Source organism: Sorex araneus, chromosome 7, assembly GCF_027595985.1.
Source record: "Sorex araneus isolate mSorAra2 chromosome 7, mSorAra2.pri, whole genome shotgun sequence".
NCBI classification, from domain to species: domain Eukaryota; kingdom Metazoa; phylum Chordata; class Mammalia; order Eulipotyphla; family Soricidae; genus Sorex; species Sorex araneus.
The window spans coordinates 42,750,296-42,775,547 of NC_073308.1; the positions used below are offsets into that span (position 1 = coordinate 42,750,296).

The 25,252-nt window shown below is 40.2% G+C and overlaps 1 protein-coding gene across 2 annotated transcripts in view; it reads left to right on the forward strand.

Annotated features, from left to right (window-relative positions):
• The window catches only part of PIWIL2 (piwi like RNA-mediated gene silencing 2), a 99,574-nt gene that overhangs the window by 15,332 nt on the left and 58,990 nt on the right, over positions 1–25,252 (forward strand). For both annotated transcript variants that reach the window (XM_004610100.2, XM_055144787.1), the window contains exons 10-12: positions 21,021–21,209; positions 21,779–21,863; positions 22,605–22,694. In XM_004610100.2, the coding sequence (XP_004610157.1) occupies positions 21,021–21,209; positions 21,779–21,863; positions 22,605–22,694 (364 nt within the window). The remainder of the gene's footprint in view (positions 1–21,020; positions 21,210–21,778; positions 21,864–22,604; positions 22,695–25,252) is intronic.

The window sequence follows — 25,252 nt, forward strand, 5'->3', positions numbered from 1 at the left end:
ATCGCCAGGTGTGACCCAAAAAGCAAAACAAAAAAAATATGTCATGTTGATTTTAGTCAGTAGATCCAAAGAAATATTCAGTAATATATCGTTATTTTACCCTATGATAATGCACATATAAAAAGGATTTTCAATAAAATGGTTAATAGTACAAAGACAGTTATGATCTGAACATTACGCCAAAATAAATTCTGAAAGGTTTAAAACATTAGACATGGAGTAGACCTGTCTCTGCACCCAGGAATCACTCCTGGCAGTGCTCAGAGGACCATATGGGATGCTGGAGATTGAACCCAGGTCAGCCATGTGCAAGGCAGACTTCCTGCCCAATATTGCTCTGGCCCCAGGTTTTAATATTTATTAGGAAGTTCTGTTTTAAGAATTTTCTTAGTAAATATTCTTTTTCTGCCTGATTTCTCTCTTCATTGTTGTTTATGTTGCAATGATTAGGCTTACACACATATTGTCTGGGTATGGTGCTTGCACATTTAATTGTGGTACTTGCTAGGTGTCATTTGTTATATTGCTGTGCTCACGCACAATGCCATGGTGCTCACCAAGAGTTGCATCCCTTTAATTATGCTTGCTTCATATGCTTGATGGGGTTCACATTCTGTTTGATGCATGAAAATTAGAGTTGTGCTCGCCAGGGGTCACTGCAATGCTCTCATAATGCTCTCTAGGGGTTGAACTTTTCTCACCATGGTGCTTGCATGTTTTATTTGTGCTCACCTTGTTTGATACTTACTCTTGCACACATTTGGCTTGGTGTGACTGGAAATGACTTGGTACAGGGAACACACAGAGCAGAGCTTGCCACGGTTATGCTTCAAGCCTTTGCACACTGTGGATTTAAACTCTTGATGGTACACTTACAAGGCAGACATCCAAAGCCATTGCACTGTTCTTTGGGCTTTACTCCTTCATGTGGGCCTTTGAATAATTTAGTGAAAATAAGAGGAAAGTCATTTGTTATTTAGGTTAATATTGACTGGGGGAGAGAATATTCAGTGATTTTCTTAGTCACAAATATGGGATATCTTTCTACTTACAGAGATTTATATTAAAAGTTTTGCTGGGAGGGGGGGGCGTGTGAGTCACACAGAAAGGGACTGATTCTGGCAGACCCCAGAGGACCATGAAGTGCAGGGGTAAAAACTAGCGTGGCATGAGGGCTGGAGTTACAGTACAGCAGGTAGGACATTTGCCTTGCATGTATAGCAGGCTGTCTTCAGAGCTGTTGTCTTGGGCTTTCTGAAGGTGGTGAGACAGATCTTTTTGTTTGTGTGTCTATGGATCCTCTCAGTGCTGCTCTCTTGGTCTTCAAAGATTTTACTTTGGCTTCAAAGCTTTTCCTTTGTTAGAGGCAAAGTCTTCTTTCTTTTATTGCAACTCCATTTTTGTGAAAAGCTAAAAATGACTTTTTCAGCCTCTTTAGAGATGCTGGGGACAACCAGTGCCATACCTAGTAGTGTATAGGTGGCCATGCAGGGCTGGAGATTGAATCTGTGACCTTGTACATGCCAGGCATGAACTCCAACCTTTTATGCTATCTCCTTGGCTCCAAATTTGATTTCTCTTATAACTGCAAAAGCTCTATATAAGTAAATGATGAACTATATACAATGATTGTTTTTTTTCTGCACAGCTAGTTGAATACAATTGAAATTTTATTATTTTTAAAGTACATAGTTACATATACTTAACCATTAATTAAACTTCAAACTTGTGGGTCAGAGTAATAGTACATGCTGGAGAGCATTTGCCTTTAACATGTGTTAACATGTGTTAACATGGGTTTGGTCCCTAGCATTGCGTATGGTACCCCAAACACTGCTTGAAGTGATTTCTGAGCACTAAACCAGGATTAAACCCTGAACATTGCTGAATGTGATCTCCAAAAAACAAAAATACAACCTTCAAACTCTCATCCATTTAAGTAATCTCATTGGGGTTTTTATAAAATATTTCAATTCTTCCTCACTGAAAAATCATACCTTTTGGATTGTCTCAAATTAGATCACTATTTACCAAGATAGTCCTATGTCTCATTAAATTCCACACATGAATTCTGGGATACTTAATGATCCTGGCCTTTAGTCCAGCTACATTGCCCAGAAGGTAGTCAGCACAGAGAGCATGACCGTGGCTGTCTGGTATGTTTCTCTGCACAGTCTAGTTACCCTAGGGCTCCCGCATGCTAAGCAGGCACCCCACCCCTTTGAGCTATTTCCTTATTATCTTCTTTAGAAATAGCCTAGGGGGTGGAGGTGGAGAGACAATAGAGTTGCTTTGCACAAAACTGACCTGGGTTTGATCCCAGGTACCACATAATGGTCTTCTGTGCCCCGCCAGGAATGAACCCTGAGCTACAAGGGCCAGGGATAAGCCCTGACTGCTGCTGACTACACCCATAAACCAAAAGAAGAAATGAAAAGGTCCAGGAACGGTTCTCCTATATCTCAAAAGATCGTGTGCCAGTTAAGGCTTATTAAATATTTCATATGTTGTGACTACATTCTCAGTAATTTATTAATGACCCAATTCGTAGAATTCAATATCATCTTAGGAATCTCTGTGAAAACCCACTAGAATTAATTTTAAGATGGTTGCTCTCCAGGCAGGACAATTATTGTCTTGGAATTCTCTCTGTAGTGAGAACTCTCACTTTGTGCTTGTTTTGGTGTAGAGTATATATTTCAGTATCTTCTGGGGTAAGGATAATTAAAAGGGATGTTTTTAAGGCCTTTCTCCTTCTCTTTCCTCTCCTTCCCCTTCCCATTTATTCTATCCTTCTTCCCCTTCCCTTTAACTTCCCTTCACTTTCCCTTCCTCCTTTCCTCCTCTTCCCTCTCTTTTCCACCCCTCACCTCCCCACCTTACCCTATAATCTTCTTCCTAGCAGTGCTCAGAGGGTGGACTTCTTGATGAAGCTCCCATGGGCAGTTATCAGCCACTGGGTCTGTGGTTAAGTGCAGGGTCCCAAGGATGCAGTGCTGCTAAGGCACCTGCAGTGCCAGCTAATCCCAGTGGTGCTCAGGGACTTTCATAGCCACACCAAGTGGTGCTCAAGGCTCTTCAAGGCTGCATCCTGTGAGGATTAAGGAAGCATGTGATGCTGGGATTGAACTGGGTTAAGCTGCATACAAGAAATGCACCTTAACCCTAGTACTATTTCTCTAGCCTTGGTTTTGAGATTTTTTGTTTTTGAGCTACACCCCTTGGTACTCAAGGCTTATTCCTGGCCTTGCTTGGGAGAGGCAGGAGCATATACAGTGAAGGGAATCAAATCAGACCAGCTATGTGCAAGGCAGGTACTTTACCCATTGTACTATGTCTCTGGCCCTGTGAGTTGCTTCATCCCTTCTTTTCTACCCCCACCCCTTTTATATGATCTATTAAATGTTGATAATTACACCTTTAAAAAGTATTTATGGCTTAGTAATACATTTTAAATATTGGTAAGCAAAGTTTACCTTCTTTGCTCTTATTTCAGCTATCTTATAACTATTTTGACTTTTTCTTGTTTGTTTTGTTTGGGGGCCAGCAATGCTCAGGGGTTACTCCTTGCTCAGCAAATGCTCAGGAGTTAATCCAGGCTCTGCATTCAGGAATTACTTCTGGCAGTATGGGATGCCAGAATCTGGGTCAGCTATGTGCAAGGAAAATGCCCTACCTGCTATACTCTTGCTCCAGCCCCTCACTTTTAATTTTCTAGATTTATTTCAGAATCACTTTGTTGAATTATCAGAATGTCATTGCAGATTTTACTCCATTGCTTTCTCGTTTTTCGCAGATTTGCTGTTGAAAAAAGTGGTTCAGATTTCTGATCTTGGAATCTTTGTATTTCTCCTCAGTACCCTGGGAATTTAGTGGACTTTCACTTTTTTCCAGTCTTTTGAGATAAATTTTTAAAAAATTTCTCCAAAATTAGGAGAAAGACTATTTTTCCTTGACATCTATTGTATTTTCTTTAGTATTGAATCTTCTAGAAACATATTTTCCTTCTTTCCAATCTTACATCCAACTTCCTTCTCATGTGCTCAGGGGCAGTGCTTAAAGCTACTCATTGCTCTTTGCTCAGGGGTCACTCATGGAAGTTCTTGGGGAAATGAAAATGTGATCACAAAACCTTATGTTTGATTATTCACAGTAACATTATTGGTAATAGAACAAAGGTGAAGGCATCCCAGATGGTCATCATCTGATGAAGGAATATGCAAAATCAGATATAACAATTCAATGGAATATTATTGTTGTCAAAAAGGAATGTAGTTCTCATGCCCATGGATGAACCTTAAAAATATAACAAGTAAAATATTATACAGATGTAATATGGTTTTTTTTTTTTTTTTTTTTTTTTTTTGCTTTTTGGGTCACACCCAGCGATGCGATGCTCAGGGGTTACTCCTGGCTTTGCACTCAGGAATTGCTCCTGGCAGTGCTTGGGGGACCATATGGGATGCCGGGGATCGAACCCAGGTCGGCCGCGTGCAAGCAAGCGCCCTACCCGCTGTGCTATCGCTCCGGCCCCAGATGTAATATGGTTTTATATGATATATTCACAATAGGCAAATCTTTAAATATGAAAAGTGTATGTTAATAATCTCTTAGGTTGCTTGGGGATGTTGAGAGGGTTGCAAAATGACAGCAAAAGGAGAGGAAAATGTCTTTTTTCTTTATATTTTTTGGTTTTGGGGTGAGACCTGGTGCTTAGGACTTACTACTTTCTCTGTGCTTAGGGGTTATTCCTGGTATGGCTCTGGGTACCAGGGATTTAACCCAAGTTTGTTACATATGAGACCCTACCCTCCTCACATCACTATACTCTCTCCAGCTCCAAAAGGTTCCTTTTTGAGAGGATTGAAAATGTTCTACAATTAACTAGTGATGGAAAATTCTGTGAATATATTATACCAACAAGATCATTGTTGGTGATTTTAATGCCAAGATAGGTCCGAGAAGGTCGCCCAAAGAACTCCACATTGGGACACATGGCCTAGAATGGAACGATCAGGGTGAGAGACTATCTGAATTCATCATGTCGACCAAGACCATCCATGGCAGCTCACAGTTCCAGAAGCCCGAATCTAAACGCCGGACATGGGAGTCTCCCGGTGGACAGTTCCACAATGAAATTGACCACATCATATTCAATTGAAGGTTTTGCCTGACTGATGTCGCTGTTGTCCCAAAATTCTAAACGGGATTGGACCACCGTCTCCTTTGTGCAAAATTCTACTTCACAGAGCGGGGAGAAAAGTCTGCATAATTTAAGAAGACAACTCCCAGAATGACCACCAACTGGGAGCTCTTTGGCACTATTGCAGCAACGTGGGAAGATGCCGTCCTTGACAACATCAACAAGGAATACGATCGACTAGTTCAGCACCTCCATGTCTGTGCGAAGAATGCCGAGAGTGAGAAAGCCACAAACAGATGCCTGTCTTCGGAAACTCTCGAGCTCATTCGTCAATGTGGTTTGGTGCGAGCCTCAAGCTAACATCTGAGCTCACAAAGCTGTGCAGAGATGCAATAAAGGAAGACTTCAAAGAGAGAAGAGCAGCAGTGTTGGCCAATGTAGCAGAAGCCGGGAAAAGTATTCGCAATGCTCGCCTGTCCTTCTCCAACTACAAGACCAAGATGACTGCCCTCCGACGTCCCGATGGATCTATCACATCCTCGAGAAAGGCAATGGAGAAAATTATTCACGACTTCTACTCGGATCTCTTTGACAGTCATGTCTACCTGCCCACATACCAAATTCCGCAGGATGGATATGTCGTTCCCAACGTTCTCCCTTCTGAAATCTGACACGCCATTTCGCTGGTAAGGACTCAACAGCACCTGGTCCGGACAAGGTCAGACCCGAACACCTGAAGAATCTGCCGCCAGTACTCATCAATACACTGGCCCGACTATTCACACGCTACCTGTCTGAATGCAAGGTTCCGTCCCAGTGGAAAACCAGTAGGACCGTTCTGTTGTACAAGAAGGGAGACATCCACGACATCAGCAACTATTGCCCAGTCTGCCTGCTTTCTGTTGTCTACAAGTTGTTCACTCATGTCATCCTGAATAGAAAAGGCAGAACACTAGACGAAGGACAACCATGCGAGCAAGCCGGGTTCCGAAGAGGATTCAGCATGATAGACCATATCCACACAGTGACCAAACTCATTGAAGTTTCTCGAGAGTTCAAGATGCCGCTCTAACATTCATCGACTTAAAGAAGGCCTTCGATTCTGTTGAAACTGAGGCGGTCATCAAAGCCTTGGTCAAACAGGGTGTTCAAACTCAGTATATCAAAATCCTCCGCGAGCTGTATTGTGGATTCACCACCAGGATCTATAAGGAAGTGATCATTGATGTAAAGAGAGGGGTGCGGCAAGGTGATACCATTTCACCGAAACTCTTCAGTGCTGCCCTTGAGAACATCATGTGACAACTGGAGTGGGAAGGAATGGTAGTGAAGATAGACGGTTGGCAATTATACCACCTCCGTTTTGTTGATGACATCGTTCTCATAACGCCAAACGTTAGCCAAGCGGCACAAATGCTGCCTGACTTCGACCACGAGTGTGGAAAGGTCGGATTGCAGCTGAATCTCAACAAGACAATGTTCATGAAAAAAGAACTGGTCCCTGAAGCTCCATTTGCTCTCAATGGAATGAACATCTCCGAATGCAGCAGCTATGTGTACCTGGGTCGAGAAATCAACATGAGGAATGACTTGGTGCCAGAACTGTGCAGGAGGAAGAGAGCAGCGTGGAATGCCTTCAAGAGCGTCGAAGAGGTGGTTAAGAGAAAAAAGAACCTCCGACTCCGGGCACATCTTTTCGATTCCACCGTTCTTCCTGCACTAACATATGCCTCAGAGACCTGGGCCCTACACAAGCAGGATGAGAATGCTCTTAGGGTATCCCAAAGAGGAATCGAAAGAGCTAATGCTGGGAATATCATGTCTCACTCAAGTGAGAGAAGGAATCCGGAGTTCTGACTCCGTCGACGGTCAAAAATCAGGGATACTGTCTCGTTTGCCAAGGCATCAAAAATCAGATGGGCCGGTCATGTAATGCGATTCAGAGATGACTGTTGGACTAGAGCTGTTACAGACTGGATTCCATGGGACGTCAGAAGACCTCGTGGCCACCCACCAACTAGATGGTCAGATTTCTTCGTCAAATCTCTGAGTGAACGATTTGAGGCTCTTTCTGTTCCTGAAGTGAGCAGGTATCATTTGGCTACACTAGCTCGTGTCAGGGACAAATGGAGATGTTACTGGCACCCGCTCGAGCAAATCGAAGATCAACAGGACTACAAGTGATACAAGTGATATTATACCACTTAAGACAAAATTGAATGGTGTGAACATCGCTGTTTTGATGTAGGTAGCTATTACAAAGACAAAAAGTAAGGCTTCCCAAGCAAGCAGCCAGCAGTGTGGCTGCAAGATTTTCTCCTTGTCCCTATAAAATTCTCCCAGAGACCTTACTCGCAGTGGGAGAGACACTGACAGTGAAATATGAAAGACTTTCTTCCACACTACAGACAAAACATGGTAAAAAGTGCAGATGCCCATTATAGTTAATGGGAAAAGATTGTAATCCTGAAGACCTAATCTAATCAGTAAGAACCCTCTACAAATCTCTCTGAAAAGGATTTCAGAGTGGAAATGATGATGATGTTTAATGAGCTCAGGGAAATAGTGGAATTAACAGCCAATAAGACATAGAAGACATAAGAGCAGAAATGAGAAAACTACAAACAGAAATGACAGAACTGAAAAAACTTGGTTTGCAAAATGATAAAAATAACCAGAGGGTCTCACCAGCACAGTGATAGATGTTGAGGATAGAACTAGTGAGCTCCAAGATGAGATGCAGAAAAATATCAGACAAAATCATAATATGGAATAAAGCCTCAAAATTAATGAACAGATGACAAGAGCTTTGGGATAAATTCAAGAGGAACAACATAAGAATCACTGGAGTCCCTGAGTGTCAGGATGACAACCCTGATGAAGAAGCATCAAAGACATCATTGCTGAGAACTTCCCAAAGATGAAGTGAGCATGCACTCAGATTCAGGAGACCCAAAGGAGATCTTAAAAGAGATTCAGGTGAAAATACCCTGAGATACATCCAAGTCAGAATGATGAAAATATATAAGGATAGAATACTGAAAATGGCAATATCAAAAAAGGAATTTACACTTAAAGGGAGCATCCTTAAGGTTTACAGCTGACCTACTATCTGAAACCCTTGAAACCCAAAGACAATGGTGGGATATAGTAAGCAAACAAACAAACAAACAAAATAACTCAATGAAATGAACATTTCACCAAGAATACTCAGCCAGACTCTCATTCGGATTTGAAGGAATAATGCACAACTTCATCCTTTAGTGGGGCTGAAGCTATAGTACAGCATGTAGGGCGTTGGCCAACCCAGGTTTGATCCCCATCATCCCACATGGTCCCCCAAGCACTGCCAGGAGTAATTCCTGACTGCAGAGCCAGGAGTAACCCCTGAGAATTGCTGGGTGTGACCCAAAAAGAAAAAAAAAGAACTAAGGGACCTACTTTAAAGATAAGATGAACCCCACAAGCATGCTTTAAATCTCTACAGAAAAATGGCACAGAACTCAGTGATAGTAGTCTCTCTTAATGTCAATGGACTAAACTCACTAAGAGACACAGAGTGGGAGGATGGATTAGAATATTAAATCCAGTGTTCTGCTCTCTGCACGAAACACATTTGAATAGTCAGAGCAAACACAAACTCAAAGTCATAGGTTGGAAGACAGTTCTTCAAGCAGACAGTTACCCCAGAAAAGGCTGGGGTGACCATACTAGTTTCAGATAACATACGCTTCAGGCTCAAAAAGGCTATAAGAGAGAGGGTCATTTTTGAATGTTAAGGGGATATTTACACCAGGAATAACTCACTCATAAACATATATTCACCTAATGAGTAATTAGCTAAATACTTAACACAACTGCAAGTAGACCTGAAGAAAGATACTGATAGCAATGCAATAGTAGTTAGAGACTTCAACACCTGTCATTGTCTGTCACCTCTTGGTCCATCAATTAGACTGAACTTCAGTAAAGAAATACTGGCTTTGAAGAAATGGAAGAGCGGGGTTTTATAGATACACGTAGGGCTTTTAATCCCCCAGAGCTGAATACACATTAGTCTCCATTGTCTACATGGGACATTCTCCAAGAGAGACCACAAGATAGACACAAAACTTGCCTACCCAACATTAAGAGGATAGAAATTATACCATTTTCACAGATCATGATGTACTTAAAATAAAAGTTAGTCACAAACAAATGGAGAAACAGCTTAAACACCTGGAAATTAAATAGCTTGTTACCAAACAACCAGTGGGTCAGAGAGGAGATCAAAGAGGAAATTAAAAAATTCTTAGAAACAAATGAGAATGAGGACACAAGCTACCAGAATTTGTGGGACACAGCAAAAGAGAAAATTCATAGGTATGCATACATTTATTAGGAAGGAAGAAAAAGTTCACATAAATAACTTGACTGTACAGCTTAAGAAACTGGAAAATGATCAACAAAAGGAACCCAAAGTAGGCAGGAGGAAAGAAATAATAAAACTTAAATCAGAAAAGAGAGGGTGTCACAATAGAAAACACAGAAATTCAAAGGATCATCAGAGATTACTTTGAGAAACTTTATGCAATGAAATGAGAGAACCAAGAAGAAATGGATAAACTCTTGGACTCTTATAACCTCCCAAGGCTGAACCAAGAGGTTAGAATACCTGAACAGACCTTTAACTATTAAGGAAATGTAAATGGAAATTAAAATCTTCCCCAAAAGAAAACCCTATGCACAGATGGATTCACTATGCAGTTCTTTCAAACCTTTAAAAGGACCTTCTGCCAAGCCTTTATGGGCTATTTCAGGAAATTGAAGAAACAGAAACACTCCCAAACAGTTTCTCTGAAGCAAACATCAACCTGACAACAAAAACAGAGACACCACAAAAAAAAGAACTATAGGCAGATATCCCTGATAAACACAGATGCAAGAGATCACCTAAGTGAGTCAAGAAGAGGGACACAGAATGATTGTACTCATTTGTGGGATATAAAAAAAGCATAGTATGAGACTAACACCTAGGGACAGTAGAAACAAAGGCCAGGAGGACTCATCTACTGTTGGAAGCTTGCCATAAATGAGGGGTGGGATGGAGATTAGTTAGGATAGAGAAGGGACCACCGTGACAATGACAGTTGGAAATGATCACTCTGGACAAGAACTGAGTGCTGAAAATAGGTAAGGGGTTATACATGATAACCTTTCACTATCTGTATTGCAAACCATAATGCCCAGAAAGGGGGTAGGGTGGGAGGGAGAGTGAGAGGGAGAGAAGTAGTGAGAGAGAGTGGAAAAGTGCCTACCATGAAGGCAGACTGTGGAGAGGGGCGGGAGGGAAACTGGAAACTTTGATGGTGGGAAATGTACAACTGGTGAAGGGACAGGTGCTGGAACATTGCATGACTAAAACCAAATCATCAACAACTTTGTAACTCTTATAATGATTCAACTGAAAAAATAATAATGAGTAATTTAGCCTAAAAGAGAAGATGACTATAAATAATATATGCAATTATGAATAAATCTAGCAAGTAAGAATGTGCTATTAAAAATAATAATAAAGTAAAAGGATCACCTGTTATTGCAGTTTTTGTGTAGACACAAGTAGAATTGCTGGAGAGGGAGGAGCCATATAGCAGGTAGGGTATTTGCCTTGCATGTGACTGACCTGAGTTCAAATCCCTGAGTGTAGAGCCAGTAGTAAGCCCCAAATGGCCCTGTGGGTATGGCTAAAACCTAAAAAAAAAATTCCAAAATAGAATTGCTTGAACATATGGTAACTTTATTTTTGACTGTTTGAGGAACTGCCAAGCTTTTCCAAATGCTGTATTGTTTTATATTCCCACAAGCAGTGTGTAATGGTTCCAGTTTGTCTACCCATCCCACCACTGATTATTCTCTGTGTTAATGACTAACATCTATAAAAATTAATCTTTAGATTCATAGCTTTAATTTTTATAAACTTGGATCTTTTTATTATTAAATCAAACCCAATGTGTCTGCATGCAAGGCAAGCGTCTACCCATTGTACTAATTCTCTGGCCCCAGTGTCTTTGTCCATTTAAAAAAGTATTATTATAAGTTTCTCATCCAGGTGTCTGTGTGTGTGTGTGTGTGTGTGTGTGTGTGTGTTTGGGGCCGCAAACAGTGGTTCTCAGTACTTTGTTACAAGGATCACTCCTGATATTGCTTGAGGGATAATATGTAGTCCCAGGTTGAACTGGAGTTCGAGCTGCATACAAGGCATTTCATTTTTAAAAAAAATTTTTTTAAATTTTTATTAGTGAATCACCGTGAGGTACAGTTACAAACTTATGAACTTTTGTGTTTGCATTTTGTTTACATCCCTCCACCAGTGCCCATTCTCCTCCACAAATGTTCCAGTATCACTCCCACCCTCTATCCCATCCCCCCCACCTCACCCCATCTCTGTGGCAGGGCATTCCCTTTTGTTCTCTCTCTCCTTTTGGGTGCTGTGGTTTGAAATAGAGGCAATGAGTGGCCATCGTGTTTGGTCTATAGTCTATTTTCAGTGCACATCTCCTATCCTGAAGGCATTTCATTTCTGTTCTGTCTTTCCGACTCACAGTTAAATATTTTTTAGAATATTTATCTCAATCTCTGCAATTCTTTTATATCAGGTATCACTTAAAGGTATTTTGGGGGAGAGGATGTACCTAGTTCAGTGCTAGAGGCAGTTCCCAGCCATTGTGGAGGACCATGTGGTGTTTGGGATTAAATTGGCCTTGTAGCAATCCACACTTAAAACTATATCCCTAGTTTCTGACTAAAAGTAAAAGAATATTTCTGAGACAAAACACTCTTGAAATTCACATGGAGTAATAAACCCCCATAAATAGCCAAAACAATCCTTGAAAAAAAGAAAATGGGTGGCATCACTTTCCCTAGTCTCAAACTGTACTAAAAAGAGGTAGTAATAAAAAAAAGCATGGTTTTGGAATAGAAGTAGACCCACAAACCAATGGTATTCTGTCTGCCACAGCCTCTCACATATACAATCACTTAATCTTTGTTAAAGGAGCAAGAAATGTGAAGTGGAGCAAGGAAAGCCTCTTCAACAAGTGGTGCTGGGAAAACTAGACAGCTACATGCTAAAGAATGAAATTAGACCTCTGTCTGATGCCAAGCACAAAAGTCAGAACAAAATTGAGAAATATCAGACCTGAATCTATAAGGTACATGGAGGAAAATGAAGGCAGAACTCCCCATGACATTGAAACTAAAGGCATCTTCAAAGATGAAACACCACTGACTAAGCAAGTGCAAACAAATATAAACAAATGGAACTATATTAAACTAAGAAGCTTCTGCACCTCAAAAGAAATAGTGACTAAAATACAGAAAGAACCCATGAAATGGGAAAAAATACTTACCCAATACCCATCAGACAGGGGTTTAATATACAGGATATACAAGATGCTGGTAGAACTTTATAAGAAAAAAAAACCTCTAACCTCATAAAAAAAAATGGGGAGAAGAAATGAACAGAAACTTCCTCAAAAAAGAAATTCAAATGGCCAAAAGGTACATGAAAAAATGCTCTACATCACTAATCATCAGGGAGATGCAAATAAAAATAACAATGAGGTATCATTTATACCACAGAAACTGGCACACATCAGAACAACCAGTGCTGGTGTGGATGTGGGGAGAAAGGGACTCTCATTCATTGTTGGTGGGAATGCTGAGTGGTCCAGCCTTTATGGAAAACAATATAGACATTCCTCCAAAAACTAGAAATTGAGCTTCCATATGACCCAGAAGTACCACTCCTGAGAATATATCCTGGAGAAGCAAAACAAACAAATAAGAAACATGACATCTGCATTTGTATTGCAGCACTGTTCACAATAGCCATAATCTGGAAAAAACCTGAGTGCCTGAGTGCCTGAGAACTGGTTAAAGAAACTCTGGTACATCTACACAATGGAATACTACGCAGCTGTTAGATGAAATCATGAAATTTGCATATAAGTGGATAGATATGGAGAGTATCATGCTAAGTGAAATTAGAAAGAGGGACAGACAGAATGACTGCACTCATTTAATATAAAGTATTATATGCACTCAAATATAAAGTAGCATAATATGAAACTAACACTTAAGGACAGTAAAGATAAGGGCCAGGAGGGTCACACCATGGTTTGAAAGCCAGCCCCACATGCTGGGGGAGCAGTTGGGATGGAGAAAGAACCACTAGATAAAAGATGATTGGAGTGATCTCCCGGGATGGGAAATGTGTGCTGAAAGTAGATCAAGGACCAAACACGATGATGAGCTCTTAGTATCCGTATTGAAAACCATAATGCCCAAAATTAGAGAGTAAGAAGGATGGTACCTGCCACAGAGGCAGAGAGTGGGGTGGGGTGGAGGTGGCAGGTGGGACACTGGGAACAATGGTGGTGGAAAATGTGCACTGGTGGAGGAGGGATGGGTGCTCAAGCATTTTGTGACTGAAATGTAATCATGAAAGTGTGTAACTATCACACGGTGATCCAATAAAACTTCTTTTTTTTTATTTTTTTTTTAAACTTTTTTTTTTTCTTGCTTTTTGGGTCACACCCAGCGATGCTCAGGGGTTACTCCTGGTTTTGCACTCAGGAATTACTCCTGGCAGTGCTTGGGGGACCATATGGGATGCCGGGGATCGAACCCGGGTCGGCCGCATGCAAGGCAAACGCCCTACCCGCTGTGCTATCACTCCGGCCCCCCAATAAAACTTCTTAAAAAAATATATATATTCCTGGTGGGATGAAAGTTACCACACCTGGCTCTGGTCTCTGTGTTCAGGGGTCACTCCTGGCAGATTGATTGTGAGCCTCCCATACACAAAGCATGTTCTCACTCCATTGAGCTGTCTCTCCAACCCATTGTTTTCTTTTTGGAGATTGTTTTGGCTATTCTAGATCCCTTTCTAGTTAATATGATTATTTATTTACTCAGTTTTAGTGAAGCAAAATTGTTCTTACTAGGAGAAGTTTGGGAGAGAGAGAGGGGAATATGTTTTCAAGAGAGAAAATGGACTTGGAAGAAAAAGTGATTTTAGATTCGGCTTATTTTCTACCATAAGCCAGTTGGAATTCTGGTATATAGAATATGTTGATTCTTATATACTAGGCATTCTTATATACCTTAAACATATGATCTATGAATTTTTTCATTTAGGTCTTTTATATTTTTTTGGTAATATTTTAAAGTTTTTAGAGTACTTTTTTTTAGCTTTTGTTAATGAAGACTTTTGAATTTTATTTTAAGATATTAATATGTATTTGTACATATTAATATGTAATTGGTTTTTGTATATTGATCTTATGCCTATAATTTTTATGACCTCATTTATTGATTTTAATAGTAATTTTTGTGTGCTCTTTGGATAATCTATAGATCACGTCACTTGCACATATAAGTCTAACAGTTGTAAAGAATGAAGAGGGCTAGAGAGAGAGTACAGTGGGCAGGTCACATGCCTTGATGCAGCTGACCTGGCTTTGATCCCCCCAGCACTTCAAAAACAATAATAAAAACCAAAAATGCACTTATTGTATGATCTTCCAGACTCTTGGTCATTTCCGCAGAGAAATAAAAACTTAGGTTCACACAAAAACTAGAATACAAGGGTTCATAGCAGCTTTTTTTTTGTGTTAGCAAAAAAGTGAAAACTAAAATGTCCTTTAGTGGGTAAGTGATTAAACAAACTGGTGCTCTGTAATGGAAAACTACTCATCAATAGGGATGAGCTGCTAATACACGCAGTAATCTGGTAGTTCTAAGAGACAATATGGCTAGTCAAAATATGTCAGTCTTGAAATATTGAGTGATAAAATTACATTTATATAATACTTTTTAAATGGCAAAGCTGTAAAGATAAAAAACTAATTAGTGGATACAAGGAGAGAGAGAGAGGGGGAAGAGTATAACGATAAGATGACATGAGGGGTTGGAGTGATAGCACAGCGGGTAGGGCGTTTGCCTTGCACGCAGCTGACCCGGGTTCAATTCCCAGCATCCTGTATGGTCCCCTGAGCACCGCCAAGGGTGATTCCTGAGTGCAGAGCCAGGAGTGACCCCTGTGCATCGCTGGGTATGACCCAAAAAAAAGCAAAAAAAAAATGTTAGAGATGGCATGAAATAGTTTCTTTGTGGTGATAGGAAACAGTTGTGTGACTGTAATAGTAGGCACATGAACCTATAAACTTTTTATACAAAATACATGCAAAAGTTGCTCATAATGAGTAAGATCTATATATAGTCTAGTGAATTTAACACCATTGTACCAATATCAATTTCATATAAGAATTTATGTGTAGAACCAGAGAGATAGTATAGTAGGATAAGATACTTGCACATAGCTAATTTGGGTTTGAGTCCAGCACTGCATATGGTCTCCCAAGCCCCATCACAGTGATCCCTGGCATCACAGTAAGTCCTGAGTGCTGTTGTGTGTGGCCCCTAAAGGAAAAACAACAACAAAGAAGATAATATTACATAAAGATTTTCTAAATTTTTTTGGTCTTGTAATTATTTCAAAGAATTACAAAAAAAATTAAGTCACTAGGTCCTTTATCACTTTAATCTTGATGTTCTTACTTTTAATTTCCCTGTTCCCATTGTTGTCATATTGAAGGTTGCACAACTTGGTTGTGGTGTCTTAGGGTTAGCTTAATTATTTATTCTATTGTGTAATCACCTGTCTGATAGTTGACAGTATGGGGCTATTCTGAGTATCAAATTTGTGTTCTCACACATACAGGGCAGACACTGCTACTGAGTCACATCCCTAGGCCCAATGTCTAATCTTTTTCCTGCTTATGAGAAATCTGTCTTAGAATGGTAAATATAAAAGAATCTAGAAAATATTTCATCCAGAATTATTTCTGAAAGGTAAACAGAGCTATTACTCAAAAATTAGTAGATCAGTTAAGTTAAGGGGCCATTTAGAGGAAGAGTTGAAAGGTCTGATTGAAAAATATTATTTCTCTATAATGTTCCATACACTTTATATATAGTGGTGAGGTTTATTGTTTTGTTATTGGATCACACCCAGCAGAGCGCAGGGCTTATTCCTGGCTCTGTCTGTACTCAGGGGTCACTTCTAGTTGGGCTCAGGGATTGAATCCAGATGGGCCATGTGTAAGGCAAGTGCCTTACCCACTGTACTCTCTATCTGACCCATTAGAGTGTGAGTTAAGCAGAAGCAAAATGTGCCATGATTAAAATTCTGTCAACCGGAAATAAAAAATAATATGGAACAAAAATCTTATTCTTTTGTATAAAACATGTATTTCTCTCAGTGTTGTTTAATTTTTTTATCTAAGGTATTCTGTAGTAAACATTAGGTGTCATAAATTTATACTTAATATTATTGGCAAGACACTAGGTTAATTGTAGTGTCTGACTAATTTACATTGCATGGGGCAATAGCTTGGTTGCCATAGCTCTGATAGGACTAGAACACCTGTATTGCGTGCATGAGGCCCTGAGTTCAATTGTGGAACTGCATGGAAGCTTCCCTTACTTCCTTCAGGTGTGACCATGGTGGCCACCACACCTAAACAGCATTGCCTATCTGGACCTTCATATTAAGCCTTATGGCCCCATTGCCTGGAGTGGCCCTTAGACACCTTGCACATTGCTTGGGAGGCCTAATAAAATATAGATTGAATAAATAAAAAGGTTTGACAAGTTACAGTTCTTTTTTTTGGTCATTTCTGAAAAAAATAGTTTATCAGGGCTGGAGCAATAGCAGAGCGGGTTGGGTGTTTGCCTTGCACGCAGCCGACCCAGGTTCGATTAACAGCATCCCAGGGATAATTCCTGAGTGCAGATCCAGGAGTAACCCCTGTGCATCGCTGGGTGTGACCCAAAAAGCAAAAAAATAGATAAATAAAACCAAAAAAGGTTTATCTGTAATGCCTATTAATATTTTTCAAAGAATATGTTAGAATATTTTGCTTATTTAAAAATTATGATTTATGTATCATAAACTTTACATTGTAACTGTTTTTATGTATATAAATCAGTGATACGAGCTTAATTATTTATTCTATTGTGTAATCACCACTATCCCATTGCTGGAAATTTTTCATCAGTCTAAACAGAAACACTATACTAATTTGTAATACCTCCCAGTGATTTAAAAATTTTATTTTAAAAGTTAATGTGTATCGGGGCTGGAGCAATAGCACAGCAGGTAGGGCGTTTGCCTTTCACGTGGCCAATCCAGGTTCGAATCCCAGTATCTCATATGGTCCCCGAGCACCGCCAGGAGTAATTCCTGAGTGCATGAGCCAGGAGTAACCCCTGAGGATTGCCGGATGTGACCCAACCCACCCCCCCAAAAAAAAGTTAATGTGTATAGAAGTGTTTAAAAATACAGAAATACAAAGAAATCCAAAAGAAATCTAAAGACTAAAATAGGTTACTTATAATCCAATTCCATCATCCAGAAAAAATTATTGACATCTGGCTTTTGCATTTTGGCATTATTTAAATGAAAAATAATATGATGGGCCAGGGATATAGCTCAGTCGTTAGAGCATTTACCCTGTATGTGTAGACCCTGCTTCTACCCAAGCATTATAAGAAGGAAAGAAAGAAAGAAAAAGAGAAAGAAAAAAAAAGTACTGTATTTAAGCAAATAGTTTGCAAAAGTGCACGTACTTCACATGTATGAGGCCTTAAGTTCAGTCCCTTATACTAAAAATAATTGATGATTTCTTGACCAATACTTTAATATTGAAATAAGATATGGGCCTATATTTTTAATTTCTTGCTATTCTCATTGTCTTGCTAATTATTTTTTTTTGGAGGGGGATAGCTTGGGACAATTACCATTTTGCTCAGGACTTACTCCTGTTTCTGTGCTTAGAGATCACTTCTGATAATACTCAGGGAGACTGCAAGGGGCTGAACCCAGGTTGGCTGCATACAAGTTAAGTTTCTTATCCTCTGTACTATCCTTCTTTCCCCCCCCCCCGTTTTTTTCTTTTTATTGAATCATCATGAGATACAGTTACAAAGTTTTCATGTTTGAGTTGCAGTCATACAATGATCAGACACTCATCCCTCTACCTGTGCACATTTTCTACCACCAGTGTCCCTAGTATCCCCCACCCCTCCCCTCCATCCCACCTTTCAACCTGCCTCTGTGGCAATTTCCCCCATACTCTCTCTCTACTTTTGGGCATTACGGTTTGCAATACAGATACTGAGAGGTATAACATTTGGTCCTTTATATATTTTCAGCACACACCTCCCATCCCGAACAATCCCTCCAACCATCACTGACTTAGTGGTCCCTTCTCTATTCCAGCTGCCTTCTCCCCCAACTCATGAGGCAAGCTACCAACCATGGAGCAGTATTCCTGGCCCTGTCTCTATTGTCCTTGGGTGTCAGTCTCATATTGTGTTATTTCATACTCCACAAATGAGTTATGCCCCTCCTTCTTACTAGCTTTTTAATGAACGGTGCCTCTTTTCACACATCTCTGTGTCTGATGCAAAAGATTGGGGGAAAGTATTTAGAGATAAAATTGGTATTGTCATGAATTTCCTGAAAATAGCATGAGAAAGAATTGTTTAAATATCAATTCTATAGTAATGCTTGCTTTATACTTAATTATTTATGTGTACATACATGTAATTTATATATATGCATATATATTATGCTTTGGGCTGGAGTGATAGCACAGCTGTAAGGCGTTTGCCTTGCATGCAGCCGACCCATGTTCAATTCCTCCGCCCCTCCCGGAGAGCCCGGCAAGCTACTGAGAGTATCACGTCCACACAGCAGAGCCTGGCAAGCTACCCGTGGTATATTCGATATGCCAAAAACAGGAGCAATAAGTCTCACAATGAAATGTTAATAGTGCCCGCTCGAGCAAATCGATGAGCAATGGGATGACTGTGACTGTGATATTATACATTATATATATATATATATATATATATATATACACTGACCTATCTTTTTAAACTATTTAAACATTTACAGAATACAGTGAAACATTTATGCAGACCTTGTTATGCCAGTTCTAGTAATTTACTTAACAACATAACACACTTACATCTGGAATATTTTGTTGTTAGTGCCAGGGATTGCACTCAGTAATGTGGGACAGCACCAGAAGTTGAACTCAGGACCTCACACCTGGCAAGGCATGAGTTCTTATCCCTAAGCCACATCCCCGGTCCCTACATCTGTTATGCAGTAAGCCCTGTGATGATTGTGGTGATAATATTCACAAATAGTTCTGTCTCTTATCTGTGTTTCTCACGTGCCTTCCCTGTGTTCTCTCTCCCATACCACTAGTGCTTTTACGTCTAATTTCTTAAACTGTAGGTTATGACCTCATAAGCAGTTGTGTTATTTGTTGTAGGGGTTAAAATATTGGCAACAATAAAAAGTTTCTGAACAAACAATGACAAAAAATTAATTCCAATTCAAACCGTAGAGTCTGAAGAGCTCTGGCACTGCTCGTCTGTTTCGCATTTCTTGGGCAAAAAATGGGAGGGGTCATGAAAGGAAAAAGTTTGAGAAGTACTGCTATTACTGATTCCACTTCCGCATGAGAAAGTTGAGGGACAAAGAAGCTGAGTAAGCTAAATTTGCTTAGGAGTCCTTGTAAGGAGCTGAGTCAAGATTTATTGTATATGTTTCAAAATGTTTTTTCATACATAGTTCTTCAAGAGTAAGTTGTCATACCACAGCATCACAAAAGTGCCCAAATCCCTGGTTCACTGTCTATTAGATCTATCTTTCCAAATTTGTATCCACTGTGCCCTCCACTTCTGGCAATCTCAGTTCTTTCTTTTTTCTTCTCTTCTTTTTTGTTTGCTGTTTGTTTTTGGACCACATCCAGCTGTGCTCAGGGCTTACTTCTGGCTCTGAACTCAGGATCATATGGAGTGTTGGGAGTCAAACCTCAAACCTGGATTGGCTGCTTGCAAGGCAAGCACTTTACTACTTTATTTGCTGTACTGTCTCTCCGGCCCATGTAGTCTTTTTTTTTTCTGTTTGGGTCATACCTGGTGATGCACAGGGGTTACTCCTAGCTCATGTACCCAGGAATTAACTCCTGACAGTGCTCAGGGGACCATATGGGATGTTGGGAATTGAACCCGGTTGGCCGCATGCAAGGCAAATGCCCTACCTGTTGTGCTATTGCTCCAGCCCCGTCAATGTAGTCTTCCTAATTGCCCAGAAAGGTACTACCTTCAGTGTTCCTAGGAATATACTCTGGGCATATCAGTGTTCCTAGGAATATATGCTGGGTAACACTGACCCACAGGAAAAACTTCAAGCTCATGTACTAACTCGCCCTTCAGTCAGGAAAAGGCAAATGTAATTATTGTTAAAATATTTTATTGTTCCTTATGATAATTATATGTAATTACTTTCTTGTTGCTTCAGTTTTTTTTGCCACAGCTGGCGATGTTCTGGGCTCATTCCTGCCTCTGCACTCAGGAATTATAGTGGTGCTCAGGGGACAATATAGAATGTCAGGAATCAATCTGGGTTAACTGTGTGCAAAGCAAGCGCCTTAGCCTCTGTACTACATGGCTCTGACCCCTGATCATACATAATTTCAATGACAGATAATCTCTTTCATAGAATACTAAATTATACATTTATGAATGTATAATTGATGTTATTAACTCTATTTTAAAAATCTTTTTACTTTTTTTTTGGTGTCAGTTTACTATTGTTAAAAGGAAAAGAGATTTGGAGTTCTAATAAGAGAGAGTTGAAACTTTCTGATGATCATACACTTTTCTACCTCTAGGATTTGTGTTCCATATTCCTTTCATGTTGCTCTTTGTCCCTGAATGAGATCCAAAAGTCTTCTGTCTCTTTCCAAAGGCATGCCATGTATCAGCAGAACAAAGAAAGCTTCCAGGATGAATGCACTAAGCTTCTGGTTGGCAATATTGTTATAACCCGATATAACAATCGTACCTATCGTATTGATGATGTGGATTGGAATAAGACTCCAAAAGATAGTTTTACAATGTCTGATGGGAAAGAGATCACATTCTTGGAATACTACAGGTAAAAGAAAGAGATTGGACTTGGATTTACAGGTGAAGCCTAGTCTCCCATTCTTTTGCAGGATACTTACAGAGTTCCACAGTAGTGTCTTTACAAAGTGACACTTTAAAAATAATTAGAATGGTGATGTGCTTAAAGTCAAAGAATTCATCTAATGAAGATTATCTTGGGGAAGAATAGTTTTATTTCTTTTAGTACTTTTATAAATAATCTCTTAAATTAACCTAATGTCTTTACATTCTGCTGATTTTGTTACAAGTCTGAGAAGAGTAAATCCAAGTCATTAATCATTTACTTACCACTTGCCTTCTAATTTCTAACAAAGTCTTTTCTGGGCTGTTAGCCTATTCTCAATTTAATTGCAGATAAATAATAAACGGAACTTAAGCTTAATTTTTCTATTTACAAATGTACTCTGTTGAATTTCCAATGTTTTCTTATCCAAATATTCATTTATAGTTATACAGATATAAATTATTTACCTTATACCTTGTTAAGAGTTAAGATTTATTGCTAGTAGAGTAGTGATGCTGCTTCTGAAATCTTTTCCTGCCTCTGCTGTGCTCTAGCAAAAACTATGGGATCACAATTAAGGAAGAGGACCAACCACTGCTGATCCATAGGCCCAGTGAGAGACAGAATAACCAAGGGATGGTGAGTGTGGTGGGAAGAGGGCCATGGGGCAGGCAGAAAATATTTAGCTTACACTGGAACTTAAGTTCTCCATCCCACCAGCCACTTTCCTTTCTTTATGGCTCTGGGAGTTGTAGAGAAATTATTACAGCATGGTTGGTGAAAAGGTATGCAGAGTTTTGTCTGTCTTTTCTAGTGAGACATGCCTCTACACATTTTCAGGTCCCCATAATGAGGAGCTAAATATGATGACTGAGTTAGTTTAGGGAGTAAGAATTTGCTCCTAATAAATAAATACTGGGTTTGTTTGGGAAGTTGAAGATATTTTAGCAGACTAGCAACCAGAGGAACATCTTGACTCTGAACTCTTTTGTCTTAAATATGAATATCAAAAAGCTAGCCGGAGGCACCAGCTTGTTATTGTATTATTATAGCTTATATTAATTGGGTTTGTGTTTAGTTTATATTATTTAGACTGTATTATTTTAATTTGTAGGAATGCTCACAGGAACAGAAATTTTTGTTTTCTGATTTTTCTACTTTTGACAGTATCAATATTTCCCCTTTACCTTATATCACAAATAGGCTCAGGAAAGGGGTAAATATTTGTACAGTATTTCACTGTTATGCTTAGAGTTTTGTGTTCCTTAGAGTGCCAGTTATATCCTTGCAGAATTAGCCTGGGGGTGATTGATACTGTACAAGTCCAGGAACAAGATTTTCTTTTACTATCTTATATTCCCTCTGAATTCTCTTTTCTAGTTGCTTAAAGGTGAAATCCTACTGCTGCCTGAGCTTTCTTTCATGACTGGAATTCCTGAAAAGATGAAGAAGGACTTCAGAGCCATGAAGGTAGAATAGCAGACTAAGTTAAAACTAGACTGGCTGTGTGATTACTGAGCAGGTCATTCCTGAAAGCTCCAGTTATCCTCTTTAAAACATAATCCCTATCCTTTCCCACACACTGAAAAAAGCCATTCAGAGCTTCCTTTTGAAGGTACAAGACTAGTAGAATGATTGGATTATATGGTAAAAGGAAAAATTCTGTTTTTACCTTCATCAGTTAGAGGATAATAAAAAGTAATCATGATCTTAAATGAAGTTACATGGAATATGGTTTTTTTTTTTTTGCATTTTGGGTCACACCTGGTGATGCACAATGTAGGATAACATGGGGTTTGTCTTTTTAGCCTTGCCACAGGGAACTTAGTTTACCTTAGAGCAATGGCCTTTCTGTATGGACACAGGAAGACAGTTAATATTATGCTTTGTAAGTTGGAAGCTGATTGACTCCAATAATATTTACTCCCGGGCATCTGCTTTCTCAACTCAGTTGCCCTTAGTTCCTAGCACCCAAAAAGCAGGGTCCCGATGAGGGACGGAATGGACCCAGAACAAGCTGTGAGCTACCCTGGCATCGAAATGGGCCAGGCCAAAGTGCCATAATACTCAACTATAAGTTGAGAGCATGGTCATAGACAAATGCTGTCATGATCCAAAGGTAACGATGAGACTAGGACCGTGCTGGGATTAGGAAGACTAACCTGGCCTGAGGACTGTGGTCTGGAATATATAGTGAATGTCCTCAGGAAGAACCAAACTTTAGGTTTATATCTCTTACTGTGCTCATACAGGATGACATTGCTAGAAATATTAGAAGTAAATTTACTATAACTATTTAAGCGGATTACTAGCTGAGGAAGGAAGAAAGAGACACACCCTGACACACCCTTGTTTGTACCCCACCCTTGAGCAGATCTCCTAGTAATCTCATCAGAATCCTTAGATGAGATTTTGTTAATCTTACCCTTCTTTGTTGATTTGTTAATGTTAAACCCACCTTTGTATCACTACCCTATGTAATTTGCTATATAAACTAAGACTGAGGGGCATGGGGAGGGGAGACAGAAGAAGAAGACAGAGAGAGACAGAAGAAGACAGAAGAGACAGAAAAGGAGACACACGAGAGGACAAGGGAGAAGAACAGAGAAGACACAGAAGCAGAGACAGAGAGAGGTCGGAAGAGACCAGAGGAGAGACTAGAGAGGCAGAGACAGAGAGACAGATAGAAGAGAGCACATGGCACACACAGAAGCAGAACACAAGGAGGAGTCGTCCCGATCCAGTCAATACACAGCAGCTCGAGAACACCGAACGCGAGCGGTGCGTGCGAGAGAGAGCTGCCCGAGTGCCCACGGACAACAGAACGGACACAACGCATCATCGAGTCTCCCTCTCCCTCGTGCGTGCCACCCTTGTGATTTTTTACAGTAACGGGGGTTATTCCTGGCTTTGCACTCAGGAATCACTCCTGGCAGTGCTCAGGGGACCATATGGGATGCTGGGAATTGAACCCAGGTCAGCCGCATGCAAGGCAAATGCCCTACCTACTGTGCTATCGCTCCAGCCCGGAATATGAATTCTTAAAAAAGTTTCTGTTAGCCTTCAATATACCTGAAGTGGTAGAGAATATAATATAGGGAAAAAAACCAGTAGATTACAGGGTAGTTTACTTTGTAGAGTTTGTAGTGTTCTTATTCTTAGTTTGTAGTGTTGGGGTTAGTTCCTATAGGAAACAGCTCAGATGCAGAGTTGTATGGCAGTGTCAGTTCCAACCCTGAGGAATTTACCTCCACGCTGTCTTTCCCTTGCTTTCCCAATCCTTGTCTTTTACCTGGTTTTTTTTTTTTTTTTAAATTTTTGGGTCATACCTGGCGATGCACAGGGGTTACTCCTGGCTCTGCACTCAGGAATTACTCCTGGTGGTGCTCAGGGGACCATATGGGATGCTGGGATTTGAACCCAGGTCGGCTGCGTGCAAGGCAAACGCCCTACCCGCTGTGCTGTCACTCCAGCCCCATCTTTTACCTGTTTTGTTTTGTTTTTATTTTTATTTTATTTTGGATCATGCCTGGCAGTGCTCAGGGCTTACTCCTGGCTCTATGCTCGGGATTACTTCTGGCAGTGCTAGGAGGGCCATGTATGGTGCAGGGTCAGTTGCATACAGGGCAAGCCCTTTAACACCCTATATGATAGCTCTGCCCCCAAATGGATTTTCTGTTGTTGTTGCTGTTGTGTTGCCATACCTGTTGGTATTAAGGACCAAGGACCATATGTGATGCTGGGGATTTCTTCTGAGTCTGTGTTCAGGGATCACCAAGGACATTTGCAATGCCAGTGATCCAGCTGGGTTAACCATATGTAAGGCAGACACCTGAATACCTGTATTGCATCTCTCGTCCCTGTCTATATTTATTTGGTTTTTGGTTCACATCCATCTGTGCTCAGGGTTTACTCCTGACTCTGAGCTTAGGAATAACTCCTAGTGGTATTCATGGGACCATATGTGGTGTCAGGGATAGAACCCAGGATAGAACCAGGTGTATACACAGCAAGTGCCTTACCTGCTA